The 19,417-nt window shown below is 39.3% G+C and overlaps 1 protein-coding gene and 3 non-coding genes across 4 annotated transcripts; all 4 read left to right on the forward strand.

Annotated features, from left to right (window-relative positions):
* The first annotated feature begins 815 nt into the window (after window positions 1-815).
* Window positions 816-16,716, forward strand: ahcy (adenosylhomocysteinase). The gene is made up of 11 exons (XM_042510416.2): window positions 816-972; window positions 4,664-4,854; window positions 8,532-8,607; window positions 9,172-9,324; window positions 11,371-11,483; window positions 11,898-12,105; window positions 13,540-13,627; window positions 13,925-14,042; window positions 14,229-14,351; window positions 15,092-15,163; window positions 16,449-16,716. The coding sequence occupies exons 1-11, from the start codon at window positions 945-947 to the stop codon at window positions 16,578-16,580; spliced, it is 1,302 nt and encodes a 433-aa protein (XP_042366350.1). The 5' UTR covers window positions 816-944; the 3' UTR covers window positions 16,581-16,716.
* On the forward strand, window positions 7,600-7,734 carry LOC121961624 (small nucleolar RNA SNORA17). The gene has a single exon (XR_006107064.1). It is a non-coding gene; the product is annotated as a small nucleolar RNA SNORA17 (small nucleolar RNA).
* LOC121961610 (small nucleolar RNA SNORA17) lies at window positions 8,952-9,086 on the forward strand. Its single transcript, XR_006107062.2, has one exon. It is a non-coding gene; the product is annotated as a small nucleolar RNA SNORA17 (small nucleolar RNA).
* On the forward strand, window positions 10,358-10,492 carry LOC121961616 (small nucleolar RNA SNORA17). The gene has a single exon (XR_006107063.2). It is a non-coding gene; the product is annotated as a small nucleolar RNA SNORA17 (small nucleolar RNA).
* Window positions 16,717-19,417: the final 2,701 nt, after the last annotated feature.

Raw genomic sequence — 19,417 nt, forward strand, 5'->3', positions numbered from 1 at the left:
TCCAACTGCATGAACTGACTTTAAGTAAATGACAGTTTACAGGAATATTTGGCCTGCTCAGCTGTTAAGCTGCCCCCCCACCCCCCAGCCCCGCTCACAGCAACACTAGTGTTATGGATAACTATGAATCATCTTCTAGCATGAGAACATTTCATTTTCCACACATTATCTACTTAAACTTTTAGCTGTCTTTTTTATCATTACCAAAGCAAATAAATAAAGGTAATTAATCAATTCACCAAGCAATTACCTCAAGCACACATTAATTTGAAGCTTTGTGGGGCCTTCTGAGGGTATGGGCACCAATGGCAGTTGCATATATCTATCTATCTATCTATCTATCTATCTATATATATATATATATATATATATATATATATATATATTCCCTCTTTGGGAGGATTTTCTCCAAAGTGGACGTGAGTGTCTAAATACGGAGGGTTGTTATATGCTGTAAAGCCCTCTGAGGCAAGTTGTGATTTGTGATAAAGGGCTTTATAAATAAAATTGAATTAAATTGAAATTAATGATTGCACATAGTATTGCTGTAGTTGAGTTTATTGCACAAATAAAATTGGACGGTGTTACAAAGAATTATTGTCCCTTTATGTACCTTTAATAGATTCGAATAGAATAAAATAGTTATATTGTTACTTATTTGCCACAATGGGAGAACACCGGACAAAACTCGTCCCAAACACTCACGCCCCCAAATCGACCGTCATCCAATCAAATCACTCACACGCGGGGCGGGAGCTTCCGCAGCCAATAGGAATCCAGAGTTGGTCGGCGTTCGAGCCGCCCCGTTGTGTAAACTGGTTTGAATGTGGCTTCGAGGATAAAAAGCGAGCCGTCATGTTTCCGTCCCTCCCTCTCTGCCTCTGTCTGTCGGCCCGGCCGCCGCTGCACTCTACCTGCCCGGAACAAAACACCAGAAAACTACCATGTCTGAGAAACTTCCCTTCAAAGTCGGTCAGTGTCCGAATATGTTATTTCAACCGTTATTTCAAAAGGGTGGCGGTTTGCTAGCTAGCATGCTGCGAAGTTGTACGCACGTTACGTCTTTTTTAGCAACTGGATTTAGCTAAAAGGCTAATCGCGCAACGACAGAACTGCGTTAAAAACGGATTTGTCGCTAATTCCAGGGTTTGTATGGAGAGCTTTTGTTTTCGTTACAGCTAACATTAACTTGCTAGCATGCGTTAAATTGTATTGCTTCGTCATTTAGCAAACACATTAGCATGTTTGTTGTTCGTTAGCCATGTTAGCTTCCCACTCGTTAATTTTCACTTTTAGACACTCGCAGTTTGCAGAGTTTGTTTGAATATGAGAATGAATCGACATGTAACAGTTGCACTAACGTGGAGCATGGGCTTCTCTGTAAGCTGAAACGACGTCCGCAGTCTCTGGGAGTTGTAGTTTATTAACGAACCCGGGGTATGACGTTCATATGCTCTAACTGTGTTTGCAAACTACTTTTCCCGGGATGCCCTGCGCCTCGCCGCCAGTTTTTACGTGAGTGACAGGAGCAGGCAGAGACTGAGCTGCACTGTGTGCCACTTGCATACTGTAGTAATACTGGCACTACACGTGGTGCTCCCGTGCTGCAGCTTATAGACTTAAATGAGTGTTATTAAACGCTGTTATTAAGCTTATGAATCAGAAAAAAATCTTTTGATGTATTTATTTGGCTTCAGAAATGGAGAAGTTCCATATGGCAGGAAAACATCAGACAGGAAATGCAAGGGGACACTGCGTTGCACAAAAAGGACATATAAAATTTAGTTGCATTTGGTTAAAAATGTCAGTGAATAAATGCACAGTAGGAGATGTTGTGTAACTGCAGTTGCAACTACTGTTGATGAGTAGTAGTTACATGTAACTTGTAACAATATTATATTGCAAAATTCATATAATTGTAATCAGATTCTGTTACTTGGAAAACAAAACGTGTTATTAAATAACATTTACTGTTAAAATGTTGGTAATTACAAAGGGAATACATATTTAAAAAATCTGTTTACATGTTGAATACATGATTCTGCTGCTTTACATCTTTTTGTTGCAGGAGTTCCACCTTTTGGCACAAATGTATTTGGCAAACATTTATGCACTTATATTTTTTAGTCTTTTCAGCTTTATTGACCTTTTTAAAACATTACTTAGAAAAGTTATTTAAAAAAGTAATTGAATGTAATAAGGTACAATACATTGTAAAAATTAAAATAGTTGCATAACTTATTACATTTTGAACAGGGTAACTAGTAATGTGTAACCTATTACATTGCCAATCATAACATTGCCATCATTGTCTGTCAGATGTAACATTTGCTGGCCTGCTGTGAAGCAGCTGGTTAGAAGCAGAGAAAGTTGCACAATGTCCTAACAGATAGCTCTGGGGCAAAGTCGACACGTTCTCCATGACTACATGCAGTCGAGTGTTGGAGAGTTTCTCACTGACTGTGTATAATGACTCCTTACATATTAATTAATGCAATATCACTCATTTACTTTGGTCTGTCAGTGCCACATTCAATCTTGTGTTTTGCATCAGTCTGTGAAAAGTACATTTTGTACATTTCTGGAGCTTTAGTTCAGTGGGTTTGCAGCGGGGGTTAGAGGGCCCTACTGCTGCTGCAGGTTATTTTATTACAGCTACGACGATCTTTAGATGTCTTCAGAATATTTATTGGCATCTATAGGAACTTTTTGTAGATTTTTTTTTTTCAAATTAGCATTTCAGGTCATTTTAGGGGATAAAAGATTAATCTTTTTTTATTTATTTACCAATTTTCAGGTAATTTTTTTCTTATTTTTTACTAATTTCTTGTTATTTTTTGGGGCATTTCTTCTTTGCCCTTTTCCCATTTTTTTTGAAAGAAATCAAGTCAGGGTGTTATGCTTAAATTATTGTTTTGAACTGAGCTAAAGTAATTAAGTTATGCATGCAGGCCTAGCTTTGTCTTTTTAACCAACTGGCCTGATTGAACTGTGGCACAGAATTCATTTCGGTCATGAGGGCACCTCTACCTGATGGATCACCATACTTCAGATGCTAATACTTCAGTGTTTATAGGTGGCTTTGGATGGGGTTTGAATACCTGTGCATGCCGGTACTGGTGCACAGCGCTGCTCATTTGGCTGCACAGGACCACACAATGATTCACATGTGATGGCTGTAGTTATCTCCGCTGAGTGGAGTTTTAGTTTAGCCGGGTCCTTTGACCCCAGTGTGAACTTGTCTTTCTAATCCTGTCTCTGGCTAGTCATTCAGGCCAGTGCCGGTTAGGTGCAGTTAGCCCTGAGGTGTGTTTGCACAGGCTGCAGCCTCGAGTGGAGGGTGGGTTGTACTTTGGGACCTCCTGCACCCTGAGGTTAACCTTGCTGTGGTGCACGCTTCCCTTTAACCAGGATGCTTTCTGATTTTCATGATAATCTCCAAGCTGAAGAGTAAGGGTTAGTGCCGTCAGAAGCTGAAAGTTTGGTCCACATATTAATTAAAATGTGGCTCCTGCTGATGATTATGGAGCTACATTCCATGTAAAATCCTGCAGTTTAACGTGTTGATGGATTAAGTGGTGAATCAGAGTTTGACAATTCGGTGAGGTTCCAAGATACTTACTCACAACGCATCAGCTCTTGTTGATCGTTATTTGCTTGTTGTTTAAGAAGTAAAATCTGCTTTGCTGTATCAGTCACATTGCAGCTCAGCTCACCTACAATTAGTCTATTAAATGTAATGATTATGGACAACATACATTTTTTCAGGGTCATGCTTCAAATGCATTTCTCCCCTGCTGTTGCATTCATAGAGTGAGGTCGTTCTCTTCGTACTCTTCAGTAAAGCTTAAACAAAAAAACAAAAAAATGCATATGTACAGCACCAGCAGCTGCTGGGAGTGAAAGAAGTGACTGTACAGACAGCTGTGATTGTGTGAATTTTCCCAGTACAACAAAAATATATATAGCAGGGAGACGGTTATATGCACGCATATTAGAAAAAATGACACATGCAGCAGGAAAAGCATGAGCAGGTATCCTCATCTTTGTCTGTTTTCTGGAGACTTTCTCATTTAAACTGCAGTAAATTTGAGAAGCCTGCAGTCATGTTGAGAGTTGTGCCATGTCTCATGCAAACATGGACATGTTTAGTGTCATGCGCACTCTGTGCTGTCAGTACTGGTTTAATCATGCTTTTAAATTAAAGCAAGCGTGAATTTACGGCAGCTGCGACCACGTGTGCACATGCATCCACCCAGTCATGCATTTACACAACTTTTTTTTTTCTTGCCCAGCGATGCCTCCCTATGATAAACAGTTCATGAGTTATGAAAGGCAGTGGGGCGAAATGTTGGATGTCTTTCTATAAAGTTTGGTCGCGTTGTTTAAATTTTCTCAAAAGTTGTGCACCTTTTTCTGACAGTTGGAATGAACAGTTAATCAGCTGTCTTTTGGCTCATTACCCACCCATGCCTCTTTTTTTATTTTTTTTAGGCAGTTGGCATGAACACAAACACACCTTCACACGCAGACATACATGTCACCAAAGACATTACAAATTGAATATAAAGACATGTCAGATTTAAACTTTGTGAATAGAAACAGAAAGCTTCAGGGTGACAAATGAAATTAACGCCCTGTTTTCTTTCCCTCCCTCTCCTAGCTGACATCAGCCTGGCCGAATGGGGGCGTAAGGCCATCGAAATCGCTGAGAATGAGATGCCCGGTCTGATGAAGATGAGGGAGATGTACGGTCAGTCCAAGCCGCTGAAGGGCGCCCGCATCGCCGGCTGTCTTCACATGACCCTGCAGACCGCCGTGCTCATCGAGACCCTCACCGCCCTCGGAGCAGAGGTGACCTTTGCAGCTGCTTACTCATATTAATTCATCAACAGAATATCCACCGATAATCTATAAAGAACAAGAAAAAAAAATGTCCACAGTAACAACACGGGGTCACATTAACCCTTTAAAACCTGGAGTGACATCACTTTTCTTGTATTGCCCTCACATGCCTTTGACAAGTATTTAAACCCTTGAAACCTTGGTGAATTGGTGCAATTTCTTTGAAAAACATGGGAAAAATGCAATGAGCAATTTGGTAAGAAATGTTCAACAAATTGCATGAAATTAATAGATTTAGAAAATGATTTTTAAAAAGATAGGAAAATGTTCATGGAAAACAAGCTAGAGAAAAAATACTTTTAACATGATCATAATTACACACATAAAATGACAGAGGCACTCAGATTTTGTGATCTGGTTCATTTGTGATTTTTCAGTGGAAAGGAGAGAGGCGTTGTGCTTGGGAACATTTAAGAAAAGGAGTATCACAGATCCCAAAACAGAACATAATCCTTTCTTTTGTTATTTTTAGGAGTGTCTTAATACTTTGTGTTGCACTGTTGTGAGCGTGGACTTTGTTTCCACTCTGCTCCACTAACATCATTTGGTTGTACATTTTTAAACCAAGTTAACGTTTCTAAAAGACGAAACGCCCAGCGACAGACACTTCTTCTTCTTTAATCATATGCATTATTAACAGTTTGTCTAAAGTTTATATCATTAATGTTAAAAAAACAATACTTTTGAATAATTTAGCTGTTGTGGCATACATTTTATTTAATTTTATTTTAATTATCCAGGGATAGTCCCATTGAGATTCAAAATCTCTTTTCAATGGAGTCCTGGTCAAGAAAGCGGCGTTACAAATTTTATATAAAAGAACAAAGAACACAACAACAAAAGGTTAAAAACAAGAAATTACCTGAAAATTTGCAAAAAAAAAAAACAACATACAAAACAAAAGAAAACAAAAAATACAATTGGAAAGTAAAACAAACAAAACAAAAACCAGAAATTCCCTTTTAAAAAGCACTTAAAAATGACGCTAATTCTGTAAATAATTTTAATTATAACATTTTGATAATTAGAAGTGTAGTTGGTGCTGCTGTTTCATAGCAGCAGCATCCCAGTATAACCTCCGTCGTCCTCTGCCTTGCTAAAGTGCACTCCAGCAGTAGTTACTGAGAGAGAACACGTTTATTGATCCATTTATCTGAACAGTGTTTCTCAGTGAGTCTGGGCTTTTCTCTGTCTGCGTCTGTCTGCCTCAAGGCCGCTGTGTCCTGTTATCATGTTGGTTTTTATCTGACTGAGCGGGACTGGTTTCAGCCTGCGGGAACCAGCACGCTGAGAACCAAAAGACTGAATAACAACCTGCTCTCTCAGCTTTTCACTGCGGTCGATTACACTTCTCTTTGTGGGGGTGATACTCTGTAGTTCTGTCACTCGCAGAACCACCAAAATTCCTGGTTCTTCTTTTGTCCTGACGTTAAAAAAGGTCAGTTTTAGAGGATCTGTGTCTAAATGGCGTTTGACTTGAAACTGAATTGACTGTGCCCGACTTACTGGGAGGAAACTGATGACTGTAAACCCCATTTTTACATGAAACGGAGAGCTTTTCCAATTAATTTCCTTCAAGCTGCAGTTCAGAGTTTTGGACCCTCGATGGCAGCAGAGTTTTTCAGAATCAGCTTTATTGGCCAAGTATGCTTACACATACAAGGGCTTGGACTGCAGTTAGCTTTGCTCTCAATAGACAGGAAATTAAACCTTAAATATAAAAGGAAAATAAAATATGAAAAACAATAAAGATAAAAACAGAAAAATATAGTTTTAAATTTACGTATGTACAAACCCTAATTAAACACACGTAGCTAATATATAAAAGTCTATGTGTAATAGTGCATTTATTAAGAATGTACTGGCAGTTCATTCAGTTCTGCTTTCAGAAATAATCTCAGACATGTTAAAGAGTTTGATTACTTGTAGTAATAATATTTGATAATTAATATTAATAATATTTTAAATAAATAAATAAATAGATAAATATTTTCGCACGATGTCCAGCAGAGGTAAAAGAAACTGTGGTAAAATGTGTTTTAGATAAAAAAAAAAGACAAGATATTGCTAACCATTAATTATGACTTGTATTATTTAATGTTAATTTAAATTATATATAAACATAATATGCAGCTTTCCTTATTCAAGTTTTTAAAGACGACCGAGACCAAGATTATATATTTTCTTGTTGTGTACCTGCATTACATACCAAATGTTTCCAACAGTGTTTATTAGAGTTATATCTTCTGAACACCTGTCAGGGTTGGGTTTAACTGACATCGACTTTCATCCAGTTTTTAGACACAATTTTAACCTTTTTTTTTTCATCCAGTTAAAGGATTGTAGTCGTTGGACATCTGGAACTGATGTTATCAGTGAAAAACGATGAGTAAATGTTTGCAGCAGCTTGGCTCCAGCCGCTACCATGCTTAATTGCATCAGAGAAACACAGATTTTTAACATGAAATTGCTTTATTCAGTGTTTTGACTGGTTTAAATCAGTGGGTCTGTTTGTTTTGGAGAGAAGATAACTTCTTCTGAAAGTTCATTTTATTTTTAAAAAGGAAAAAAAAACCCTGAACAAAGAAATCTGAACCAGGAGAAACTGACCGCAATGATGGCATTGCTCCATGTTTTTTTTTATTGTTTTGACTGAGCGACGCCTCATGACAGAAAATGATTTATTTTAGGTGTAATGCCCCTTGAGGCGTTGCAGCCCAACAGTCGTGTTGCAGCTGTGTCATAAGGTGGCAGAGAGAGAGCGGTGGCGGTCTGCACCGAGACTCGACAACAAATCGAGGACTCGCAGTGATTCTCACCACCGACAGTTAAACACATAAAGTTTACTGTAGCTGTGAGATGGATAAATAATCCAGTGGAAAACACGATGAATAACCTGTGTGGTATTTGAGTTATAAAACTTACATTTATAGTTAGACTTTGTACTCAGATTCCTTTGATACAAAGACCACAAGTATCTTTCTACTCGGCCTTTTGCTCGTTCATAAACTAGAGCTCCAACGATTAAACGATCAGTTGTCATTATTAATTGCCAACTATTTTAAAAACAGATTAATCGGATTGAGTAATTTTTAAAGAAAACAATTAAAATTCTCTTCTGCCAGCTTCCTAAATGTGAATATTTTCTGTTTCTTTACTCCTGTAATAGTAAACTGAATGTTTTTTTGGGTTGTGCACAAAACTACACATTTGAGGACATCATTTTGTGGCTTTGATCAACACATGGTCAATATTTTTCACTGTTTTCTGACATTTATAAACCAAACTAACTGATTAGTCGAGCTGCAGCCCCAGTTAAAACCCTGTAAAAAAAAACATGAAACTGTCATTATAGTATTAGATTTTTTTTCTGCAGAAATCCATCATTGATCAGAATCCCCAGGTTCATGTGAATATGCTGAACAATTAGTTGTGTGTATATATTAAGGCGATTGCTGTGTAGAGTGTCTAATGAGATTTATTTATAGCTTCATTACAGTTTCATTCAAATACGAGTACATTCGTCAACGTCACAGAAATGTATTCACATGAGCAGGTCATGAAAGAAAACGCGATGAATTTAGTTTCACTTTTTTCCCGTCCTGACGCTCTGTCTTTGTCTTCAGGTTCAGTGGTCGAGCTGCAACATCTTCTCCACTCAGGATCACGCTGCTGCCGCCATCGCCAAAACTGGCGTCCCAGGTAACACCACCACCTCCACCACCACTGTGTATCACGTGTGTAAATTATAAAATGACCCGTTTAACCAGCTGTGTGACATGGCCTTGTCGCTCTCTCAGCACAAATACTTTCAACTAAACTAAATGTGTAAACTTTGACTGTTTCAGTGCCTGTTTCAGATCTAAAATGCCAACCTTCTGTTTCACTTACTGTGTTTACAACCTGTCTATGGTCAGGTTTTTGGACTATCCTGTTTAGGATTTTAAACATGGAAGCACAATATTCTGTTCATGAGAAACCTGAATATGTACACTTGCGTTCGTTTAAGTTTGCATTAGAGTCAATATACGTATGTCAGTTTGTTTCTTGCCCCTTGAGGCGTTGCAGCCCAACTGTCGTGTTGCAGCTGTGTCATAAGGTGGCAGAGAGAGAGCGGTGGTGGTCTGCACCGAGACTCGACAACAAATCGAGAACTCGGAGTGATTCTCACCACCGACAATTTACGTTCACTGCCTGTGGGGGGGGGGTTTTCTCACTCTGCTCTCAGAACAAAACAAAAAAGTCTATTTTCCTTTCTTCGTGCAGTGTACGCCTGGAAAGGTGAGACCGACGAGGAGTACGTGTGGTGCATCGAACAGACTCTGTTCTTCAAGGACGGCCAGGCCCTCAACATGATCCTGGACGACGGAGGAGACCTCACCAACATGGTCCACACAAAGTACCCTAAACTGCTGGCAGGTGGGTTTGTTTACACACAGTTTTATTACATGAGGATGTTTATTTTCTCCACTGTTCCTGCGTTTAAGAACGGTTTAGAAAAAGTCTCAGTGGTAACAGTACGTGGTAACAATACACTAACATGTTAAGAGTTTAAAGATGCTCGACCTGCAGCTGGAGGCCGATTTTTGTGATCTCAGATGCCACAGCATCTTAGTTTGGGTTCAGTTTTACTGTTTTACCACCAGTCAGCTAACGGTGCGTTCCACTAGCCACACAACCAAACAAAGTAGTATGCCGGAAAATGATTTAGCATGTCCCAATACACAGTATGTCAAATGTATATGCCAAAAATACCAGAATGGCTTTCTGCATTGTACTGCAGCTGGATTTTGCAGAATGCAAGCCAGCATGCTCTTCTAGCTGTTCTGGCCCACAATCCTCTGTGCAGCAAAAAATGCGTTGCATCAGACAGATGACGGCTCGTTCTCCGCGGAAAGATGCAGCTAAAATAACCAAAAATGATAAAAACCAGAAGACATATCTATGAAAATAACAGTGACAGAAAAATGCAAATGTAATCTCGTAATGTAGTCTTAAATATAATATGTTAGAATCTGCAATAAATGCGGCTATAACTTAAAAGTCAAGACAACGTATGTAAACTGTATACATTGAAAAGTAATAACAGCAGAGCTCTCTGTGTGTTTACCGTCTCTGTTGATTTTCCCACTCTAACATTTATTTAAATGTAGAGTGGAGTTTTGGACACTAGGTGGCAGCAGTGGTCTGACACAAGCTGGTTCCTAAAGCAAATTCATTCATGTTACATCATTTTGAATTCACATGAAATATTTTCATACGTACATTTCCGATGTGAATTCTTTATCTTTGAGCTGTTTTCTCTTGATATTACAAAGTTTAGACAGACTTGTTGTGTCCACCAAGGGGGGAAAAATACAAGAATAAGAGAATTTTTAAGTAAAAAAATGGATATTTCTCACCACATGTTGTGCATATTGTTACATGTTAAAACAATAATATATGTAAATTTAATGCCCCTTGAGGCGTTGCAGCCCAACTGTCGTGTTGCAGCTGTGTCATAAGGTGGCAGAGAGAGAGCGGTGGTGGTCTGCACCGAGACTCGACAACAAATCGAGGACTTAGAGTGATTCTCACCACCGACAGTTAAATTCAAAGTGTGGTTGTATTTACATGTACAAAGCTTGTTGTTAAAATACTCACTGATTTAAGCATTTTGGCATTAATTCGGTCTGCAGAGAACAAAAATGACTCATAAATTGCCTTCTGGTCTCACTTTCTGCACCTCAGCTCCCAAACAACAGATTTTACACGTGAATAAAGTGGAAAATCTCCTGAGCTCTACATTCATCACGTGACATCTGGCACAACTAATTACAAATCGGGCCCAAAAGTGACATGAAAAGATCGCCAGAAGTCATATTTTATCTTCCAGAACAGCACAAAACCACTGTATAACGTTATATTAACTACGTTCAACAATATAGACCAAGATTTTACATCCTAAATGATTCTGTTTCAGCATAAATCACCAAATAATGCAGGAGCGTTTTTCCACGCAACTTATCCTCATGAATGCAGAGCAGCACAGAGAGGGACGGAGGGGAGGAGCGCAAGGAGTGTAAAAATTACAATTTCCACAGGAAAATAAAAAAAACTGCAAATGAAAAAAACTTAATGAGATATAACTTTCACAAATACTCCACAGAATATTTAAATAAATAAAAACAGCTCAAGTATTAACTGGAAATACAACTTAATAATAAATTGCCTTCATATTTCTGTTACAGCGGCACAGAAACCATAGAGATGTCAGATTATGATAATCTAGTTACATTAACAGCCTGTCAAAGTTTTAATGACATGAAAACATCTCATTCATCTCACTTTTGCTTTATGCACAGTGTTATTGTTCACTTTTCTTTTATATGTTTCACTGTTTGGGCGATTTCTTCTCTTGTACTTTAGAAGATGTTTGTCTGTAAACATGTTGTCTATAATTATTCTGTGACCTCGTGTTTCCAGATATCCGTGGCGTGTCGGAGGAGACCACCACAGGTGTCCACAACCTGTACAAGATGATGAAAAAGGGCGAGCTAAAAATGCCCGCCATCAACGTCAACGACTCCGTCACAAAGGTGAGCATCTTCGAACTATAATCCTTTTAAGCTAAATGTGTGAATCAGATAAACAGAAATTATTATTAGTTTAGTGTTACCATTCATTAAAGAACGAATGGTTTAACACAACCTTTAGAGACTTTTTGTTTTATGAATAATGAGTTTGTCTGTAAAATGTGACCTCACAGGCCACTATATTTTAACAAAAGTGTTTTTTTGGTCATATAGATATTCAAACTGACTTCTCATAGACCTGTTTGGATAATCTCAGCCACTCATGGGAAAGCTCTGACTTTTGGAAACTTTTGGGAAGAAAAATTAAAAATCTGACACAAGGCCCTTTTCTGGGAACTCATCAGTGTCGGGATAAAGCCTGACATCCCGTAGAATAACATTTGATGATATATTTTTTTTCTTTTTCCCTCCTCGCAGAGCAAGTTTGACAACCTGTACGGCTGCAGGGAGAGTCTGATCGACGGCATTAAGAGAGCCACCGATGTGATGATTGCCGGTAAAGTTGCCGTGGTGGCCGGATATGGCGACGTAGGCAAAGGCTGCGTCCAGGCTCTGCGCGGCTTTGGAGCTCGCGTCATCGTCACCGAGATCGATCCCATCAACGCCCTGCAGGCTGCCATGGAGGGTAAGTGATGAAGGCCAAAACAGTACATTGATGTTGTGAACACAGTTTTAAATCATGCAGAGAGTTTACTGTAGATACTTGATTGATTTTGGATTTAAAGGGTCATTTTTCAGACTGTTTTGCAGTTATGAGTAAAACAGGCTGCAGTGCCACTGACAGGCTCAGATTGTCATCATAAGAGTCTGATAACATCACTGAAATGATCATTACAGAGATGGACCTTTTTGTTAGAGTTAGATCCTTTTTGTTTCACCAGAAACGGCCCCTGAAACACCACTTTCAGTCCCACCACATTACATTTAATAAAGAGTAATTTTAGATTTGTAAAACACACTTTATGCAAATACAACAGAAACAAAATAGAACCTGCAAAAAAGGTCTTGGTTTGTCTTTCCACTGTTCCAAACTATCAATGTTGGTTTGGTTGAAAAACTTTAAATTCAACCAAAGACTGATCATTTAAATGGAGTCTGGTTTGATCAGAGATAGAAATTTCAGTCGTTTCTGGTTAAACAAAAAGAATCTTTCTCACACAGTCTCTCTCACAATATTATGGAAATGATCCTTTTTAGGAGAAAAACATTAAGGGCGCGTTTACACGGCCCGGTTCTTACATGAATCATTAAACTTTTGTAAAGACTGTCCCACGACAGACATTTTGAGGAGCCTGAAGAAGAAAACTTGGAGTGTGTGAAACTGGGTTTGAGTGTAATCTTTTGAAAACGCTGCTTCTGTCGCTGTGTAAGCTGAAGTGCGCGGATCCCGTGAGAACGGTGGCGTCACGGCTGCACTTCTTACATGGCGTTTTTCTGTAGTGTGTCATTACAAATTTACACTGCTAACTACTGGCCTGACATGCACACTACAGCGTTTTTCAGTTGTTTTTGCGGGTCCGTGTACACCAGGGTCGTTCTCACAACGTTATGATATGAATGCAAATTTTTTTTTAAAATGCTAAGAAAATACTTCCCTATTTTCAGTAGGCCTGTTCTCGTCTGAAGATGACCTTTAAATAACAATCTGAGTTTGTCGGTGGCAAAAACAAACACTTTAGTAGACATAAATTGACGGTGCTCGATTGCTTTCAGGGATTATATTGCAGCCTGTTTGACTGCTGCCGGCTGCAGCGCCTCCGTTCAATTCTGGAGCAATTTCGAAAATTGTTGTCGTTAGTTACATAGATGTAAAAACATGTAAAAATAGGATCTGTGTTTAAATTACCCTTAAGATATAAATCTTACATTGTTCTTTAAAACTGACAAGACTGTACCAAACATCTACAATCTGCAAAAGTCATTAAATAAGAAAACATAAGCAACAGTCACTTTTCTTCTTCATAATGTCACCCATAATTTAAGGATTTAGCAGTCTATTGTTGAAACATGAAGCTGATGGTGCATGCTGTAAACCCCTCTCCTCTCTGCTGCTCTTTAGGTTACGAGGTCACCACCATGGATGAGGCTTGCAAGGAAGGAAACATCTTCGTCACCACCACCGGCTGCGAGGACATCATCCTGGGACAGTAAGTTTGACTCAGATGTTGTGACTCAAACTGAATGTGAAGCTACTTTCATCACTTCAGTTCAGTTGACTCATTTCTGTATTATAATTTTTGTTTTTTAAAAAAAGAAATATATATATATATTATGTTATTTACAGTGACTGTTGTATATTTTAATTGCTTTATGTTTTGTTGTGTACTCAGGTCTCACTTGAAAATTAGATTTTGATCTCAGTGGGACCTGATTCAATGAAAGGCTCATAGGGTCCACCAGAGTTTTAGAGCTCTTATATAAAAATGTGATTGTGTTTTTTTCAGACACTTCGAGAACATGAAGGACGACGCCATCGTCTGTAACATCGGACACTTCGACTGTGAGATCGACATGAGCTGGCTCAACAAAAACGCTGCCGAGAAGGTCAACATCAAGCCTCAGGTAGGAAAAATTAAAGAGGCTCTGCTTTTATGTTGTTAAAGTTGTATTTAAAGGTTTATATTTAGAGTTTGGCGTCTGTTTTTCTCCTCTGATGATGGAGAGGCGAGCGTCGACCGAGCCGAGAATACGGTCTGAGTTCTGAGTCTGAACTGTCACTGACGCGGTGATCCTCCTCCTCCTCCTCAGGTGGATCGCTATCGTTTGAAGAACGGCCGTCACATCATCATCCTGGCCGAGGGCAGACTGGTGAACCTGGGCTGTGCCATGGGACACCCGTCCTTCGTCATGAGCAACTCCTTCACCAACCAGGTACTGAGAATTTGTGTGAGCCAGAAACGGGAAAACATGACTGTCATAGATGCAATAAAAGTCCAGGGTTCCTGCAGATCCCTAAAAAGTCTTAATAGGTATTAAATTCATTAATAATACCTTAACTGGTGTTAAAATGATTTAAATTCGTCTTTCAAAAGTCTTAAAAACGGGAATTAGGACTGAATTCTGTCTTGCGTTGTAAAATCTCAAAATAAGTAACATCTATTTTTTTGTTGAATGATTTAATAAATTCCTTTTCTTAAACTTCTAAGCAGTCGAACCGTGCAGACTGAAAACCACAAAACTGCCAAGAAAATCGGACAGAATTGCCAGATATTGCCCTCTTCAGTTGGTAAACTTTAGATACTTTTATGATAATATATTAATGGTCTACCATCTGTTTCACTCAAAAAAGGCTTTTTTCAAAATTTGACATAAAAAATGAAACTTTTTCACTGGACCAAAGACTTTCATATCTTATGTTTTACTAAACATTTGGGCAAAATAAAATTGTCCTTCAATTATTAGAAATAAGTGGCATTAAAAAAGTTTTGAAAAGTCTTAAATCTAACTTAAGCTGCAGGAACCCTGAAGCTGGAGGTTCTCTTTATTTTTTATTTCATTATTTTTCTAAGCAGCAACAGAATCTTAATTTAAGGACTGGACACTCTGGCATAATGACTCTACAGCTGCATAAAGACAGCTTTTGTCTCATCACCTGTCTTTTCCTCCTGTAGGTTCTGGCTCAGATCGAGTTGTGGACAAACACCGCCAAATACCCCATTGGAGTCTACTTCCTGCCCAAAAAGGTCAGAAGCCACACTCTGATGATAAAGTGTATTTTATGCCGCACACCTTATAGACAGCATTAAAACTGATGAATCCACCTTTAGTCCTAAGAATAAAACAACACGCTGCCTCATTAATAATGCCATTTATTCACGCCCTGCACCAAAACCCCACAGACTATCGATCCCTCCGAAGTTTGGCCCTTTGTTTTGCTCTGTGCTCCAATAACAGTCAAGCGAGTTTTGAACCTGACAAACCTCAGGGAGAGACCGTTATTTCCCTGGAGGGAAAAGGAAATGCAGTTTAGAAACTATGAAATGGAGATTATGAAAACAATGTGTTACTGGTGTGGTCACAGGCGTTATCATGAGCACTAGATGTCTGTTCGTAATTTGAACCAGAGGACAGAATGGATACATTTAGGATAGACATCAGGCCGGGCGACTTTAAAAAGAGGGATTTATTTGGTGTGAAAGCCGCTCGTGTTTTAAAGATGATCTCATGTGGCGTCTGAGGTTTCCGGGCCGAAGTGAAATACGCTTCATGCCAAATTCAGCGTGAAGACACTGACACAGGAAACTTTCAAGTAGTAAATCCCAGATCTGATGATTTTACACCGTGGTAAAGACAACGTTTGCATTAAAGGGAAACAGGGCTCAGAAGACGGACGGGAACTTTGGGCCAAGACACAAAAGCTAAACAGAAAGCGGGAGCTGCTGGTGAATGCAGCAGATTTATTTTGTGCTCAAAAGCAAGAAATAATATAGAGCTTTAAAAAGCGAGGTCATTCTGACGGACAATCTCCATCCATCCGAGATGACCCTTCACCGTCCACATGAATCTGTCATGGTCGCTGAATGCTCCTCCATGTCCGATGGAAAAGAGGTTATTCGTACACAAAAGGATCACTTTAAAGATCCATTTAAGCTGCTCTGAAATGTCGCTGAATCCATCAGCGGAGCCTCAGAAACGTTTGGTTAATCCTCTGTGGGCTCAAATAAAGGTCAGCAAGATTTTTGAGCTTGTTCAGTGATGTGTTAAATTCACTGATAGTATAAACCTGCAGAAAACCTGCAAGACAAGTTAAAGTTAGTAAATGTTCAGAAAAGAGATGCAGTCATTGAGAAAAGGAAATATGCAGATACAGCTCCGAGACAGAGTTTTGGTTTTTACAGCATCAGAAACCCGATACAGCCACGAAGTAAAACGTGCAAAACAGTAAAACATGAAGGTAGAAAAACATGAAAAAAATATAAATACAAAAGAATAGATCAAACTTTAGGAATTTTCTGTCTGTCTCAACAGCTGGACGAGCAGGTGGCAGCCGCTCACCTGGACAAACTGGGCGTGAAGCTGACCAAGCTGTCGGAGAAGCAGGCCAAGTACCTGGGTCTGCCCACCGAGGGGCCCTTCAAACCGGACCACTACCGCTACTGAGCGGCCCCCGTCCAGCTGGGGAAGAGGCAGAGAAGAAGAAAGAGGAGGAGGAGGTGTGGCTGGAAGGGTGTTGGTGTTTTGGTGCAGCGGTGTTCGGTGGGTGGGAGCACTATGAGAGATCGCAGGCAGGTTGCACTCTGGGCACCGTTTTGGGTTTCTGGACTTCTATATGTCAACTTTCAGGGACACAGAGAGACAGTTTCTGTTTCTTCCCCTCAGATAGCCTTCGATTTTCAAATGCTCAAAGAAACGTTTTTCATATGTTGCATCCTGTGTCGATCTAAGTGATTTGTCACGGCTGCAGAGAGATCAAACAGCCGGCGTTGAATCGCTCGTTTGTGGTTAAAACGAGACTTTTGCTGCTCCAGACAGCTACTTTGACCCAAAGCTTCTGTAGGAATAGGAGATTCTGGACATCAGGAGGTTGTCGAAGGCTGTTTTTAGTAGTTAAATCAACATCTAAACCTGAATTTCGCCTGAAACTTCATAGTTTGTCTCACCGCCATCTTTTTCACTCTAACACACCAGTATCCTCGGTCGCTGCCGTCTCCTCTCTCTTTCTCATCAATGCTGCCGTGGCTGTTAAAGACCTCTTGTTGTTCGTCATTCCCTCTCCGTTTATGGAATAAAATAATGCTTTCCTACCTGAGCTCTTCTCTCCGTCTCGTCGCGGCTCGAGGTGGGAGGTGACAGAACAGGTTCTTCTTCTGCCTCTGTAAATGAATCGAGGCAGTAGCTGCCTTATTCCAGAATATTCCCATCGATGCCGCCCTGTGCGAGCACTTAAAACTGCACCTAAACTGTGCGAGAAGAAGCGTTTTCTGAGTGTTTACTAATTATCCAGTGAGGAGAAGCACTGCTGCCAAAGGAATCACCAAAGCTTGTTTTTGCCTGATTTTAAAACAAAAGTCTTACTTCTTTTGCCTCATTTTTTCTTCCATGATTGTGATTATTTGATTTGACTTGAAGGGCCAAAAACATGTGCAGCGGCCCCCCACATTTCCTTTGATTTCTCACTGTAGCCAATCAGGGTGACGTTAAAGTGGTGGTCGCGGTTCTCAACGGTTACAGCCTGAAGTGCAGAGTTCAGCTGCTTGTTAACGATGGATTCAAACTGTCAGTGTGACACTGAGAAAATAAAAACCATGTTGACTCTGGATTTGTTTCTCCTCCATATGGTCATTTTACGACAGAGTGGAAATCACGCTCTTTATCGATCACGAAAACACAAACGTGCGAGTAGATTTTTTTTTTTTTTTATACAGACATTTACAAGTTGTCCTTTTTTGTAGTTTGCAACCCGTTATATTTTTCTTTTAGGACTTTTTAGGATTTAAGTACATTTCTCTGATTTTTGGATGTTTTTGGAATCTTTTTCAGATTTTAGGATGTGCCTAGGATTTTCAGGTTTTTCTATGATTTAATGACTTGTTGGATTTTAGGACTTTTTAGGATTTAAGTACATCGCTCAACACGCTGCTCACAACTGAATGAAAACACACACACGAATCAACAACAAATATCTTACCAACAACAAATATCTCACACATTATGTATCTCAAACATTATATATTAAAAGGGTAGCTGCCCCAATTTAATATAGCTAGAAAACAATTTGCATATTTAATGTTAAAAATCAAAATAAATCAAAACACAAACTCATTGCTGCAAGAAAATTTTAGTATCTGGTTGAAAAGCAAAGCTAGCCTCTAAAATGATAAATGATGCTTGCAATCCTACTCGTGTTATTTTGCTGCTTCAACACAAAGAAAAAATTAATATTTTTGATGTGATGTGTGAATGCATACATGCGCTAAAAAGATGAAGAAACTAGCATCCTCATTATACACAGATGTGAAATGCAGTTATAGTTTATTATTTCTTATTTCAAGCATAGTGGGAGCAAAATAAAATACATAAGAGAGCTTTACAAGAAAAAAGTGCACGCTAAAACAAAGTGGATTGACGATACCTTTAGAGTTTGAGGCGATTAGCAGAAAAAAAGGAATATTCACGTTTATTTACATCCTAAAATATCATACGCAGCAGGGATGAAAAGCCCCAGCTGCTAAAATATTTAAATGTAAGGAAACACCGCTGGGGCGGCTGGAACTGCGGCCTCGTATTTAGCTGAATCTGGTCTGAGAAAAGTGATAAAGTGAAGCTGCTGTTTGGCCGAGTTACAGTCCAAACAGAGCCAGGATCCCCACCCGCCAAACACTCGAAGACCTGCAGCGTACAAGTCCTCCAGGCATCAGTCGCAGCCTCTGCCTTTATTATAAAAATCGAGTTAGCTGAAGAAACCCGAAGCAGATGTGAGAGCAGCAGATAGGAGCGCTTAAATAATTTTCAGATCCACTCAGTCTGCTGATTGGATTAAACCCCAGAGGAGGAGGGACGTTTTAAACACCTGATTCTGATAAAATGACTAAAAAATAAACACAGAGAGCGAGATCAAACCTGATCTCTTAACACAATAACTATGATAAAAGAACAGACAACTCCAGCATGTTCTTGTGGATATAGATCCTCACGCCACACGTTCACCCGTCACTGTTATCTTCCAGCAGCACCGTTCATTCACTGTAAAATCTGAAAAGTTTACTTTAATTTAGAAATCTAGGAAACCAATTGCCTTAAAATGTAAATGCCATTAAACTTGAGCCCAGGCTTTTATTTGCTTGAATCACTGAACTCAGCAGGGTTTTGGTTCCTTTCACATAAAACTGTTGCTCAGCAGAGATGAGAAATTACTTATTTAACCCTTTGAAACCAGGGCACATTGGCTTTATTCATTGATTTATTCAGTCAATACAAAAACATGGGAAGAAGGTAAT

The sequence above is a fragment of the Plectropomus leopardus genome, chromosome 2, assembly GCF_026936395.1.
Source record: "Plectropomus leopardus strain MGB_pleo_1.0 chromosome 2, ASM2693639v1, whole genome shotgun sequence".
Lineage (NCBI taxonomy): Eukaryota > Metazoa > Chordata > Actinopteri > Perciformes > Serranidae > Plectropomus > Plectropomus leopardus.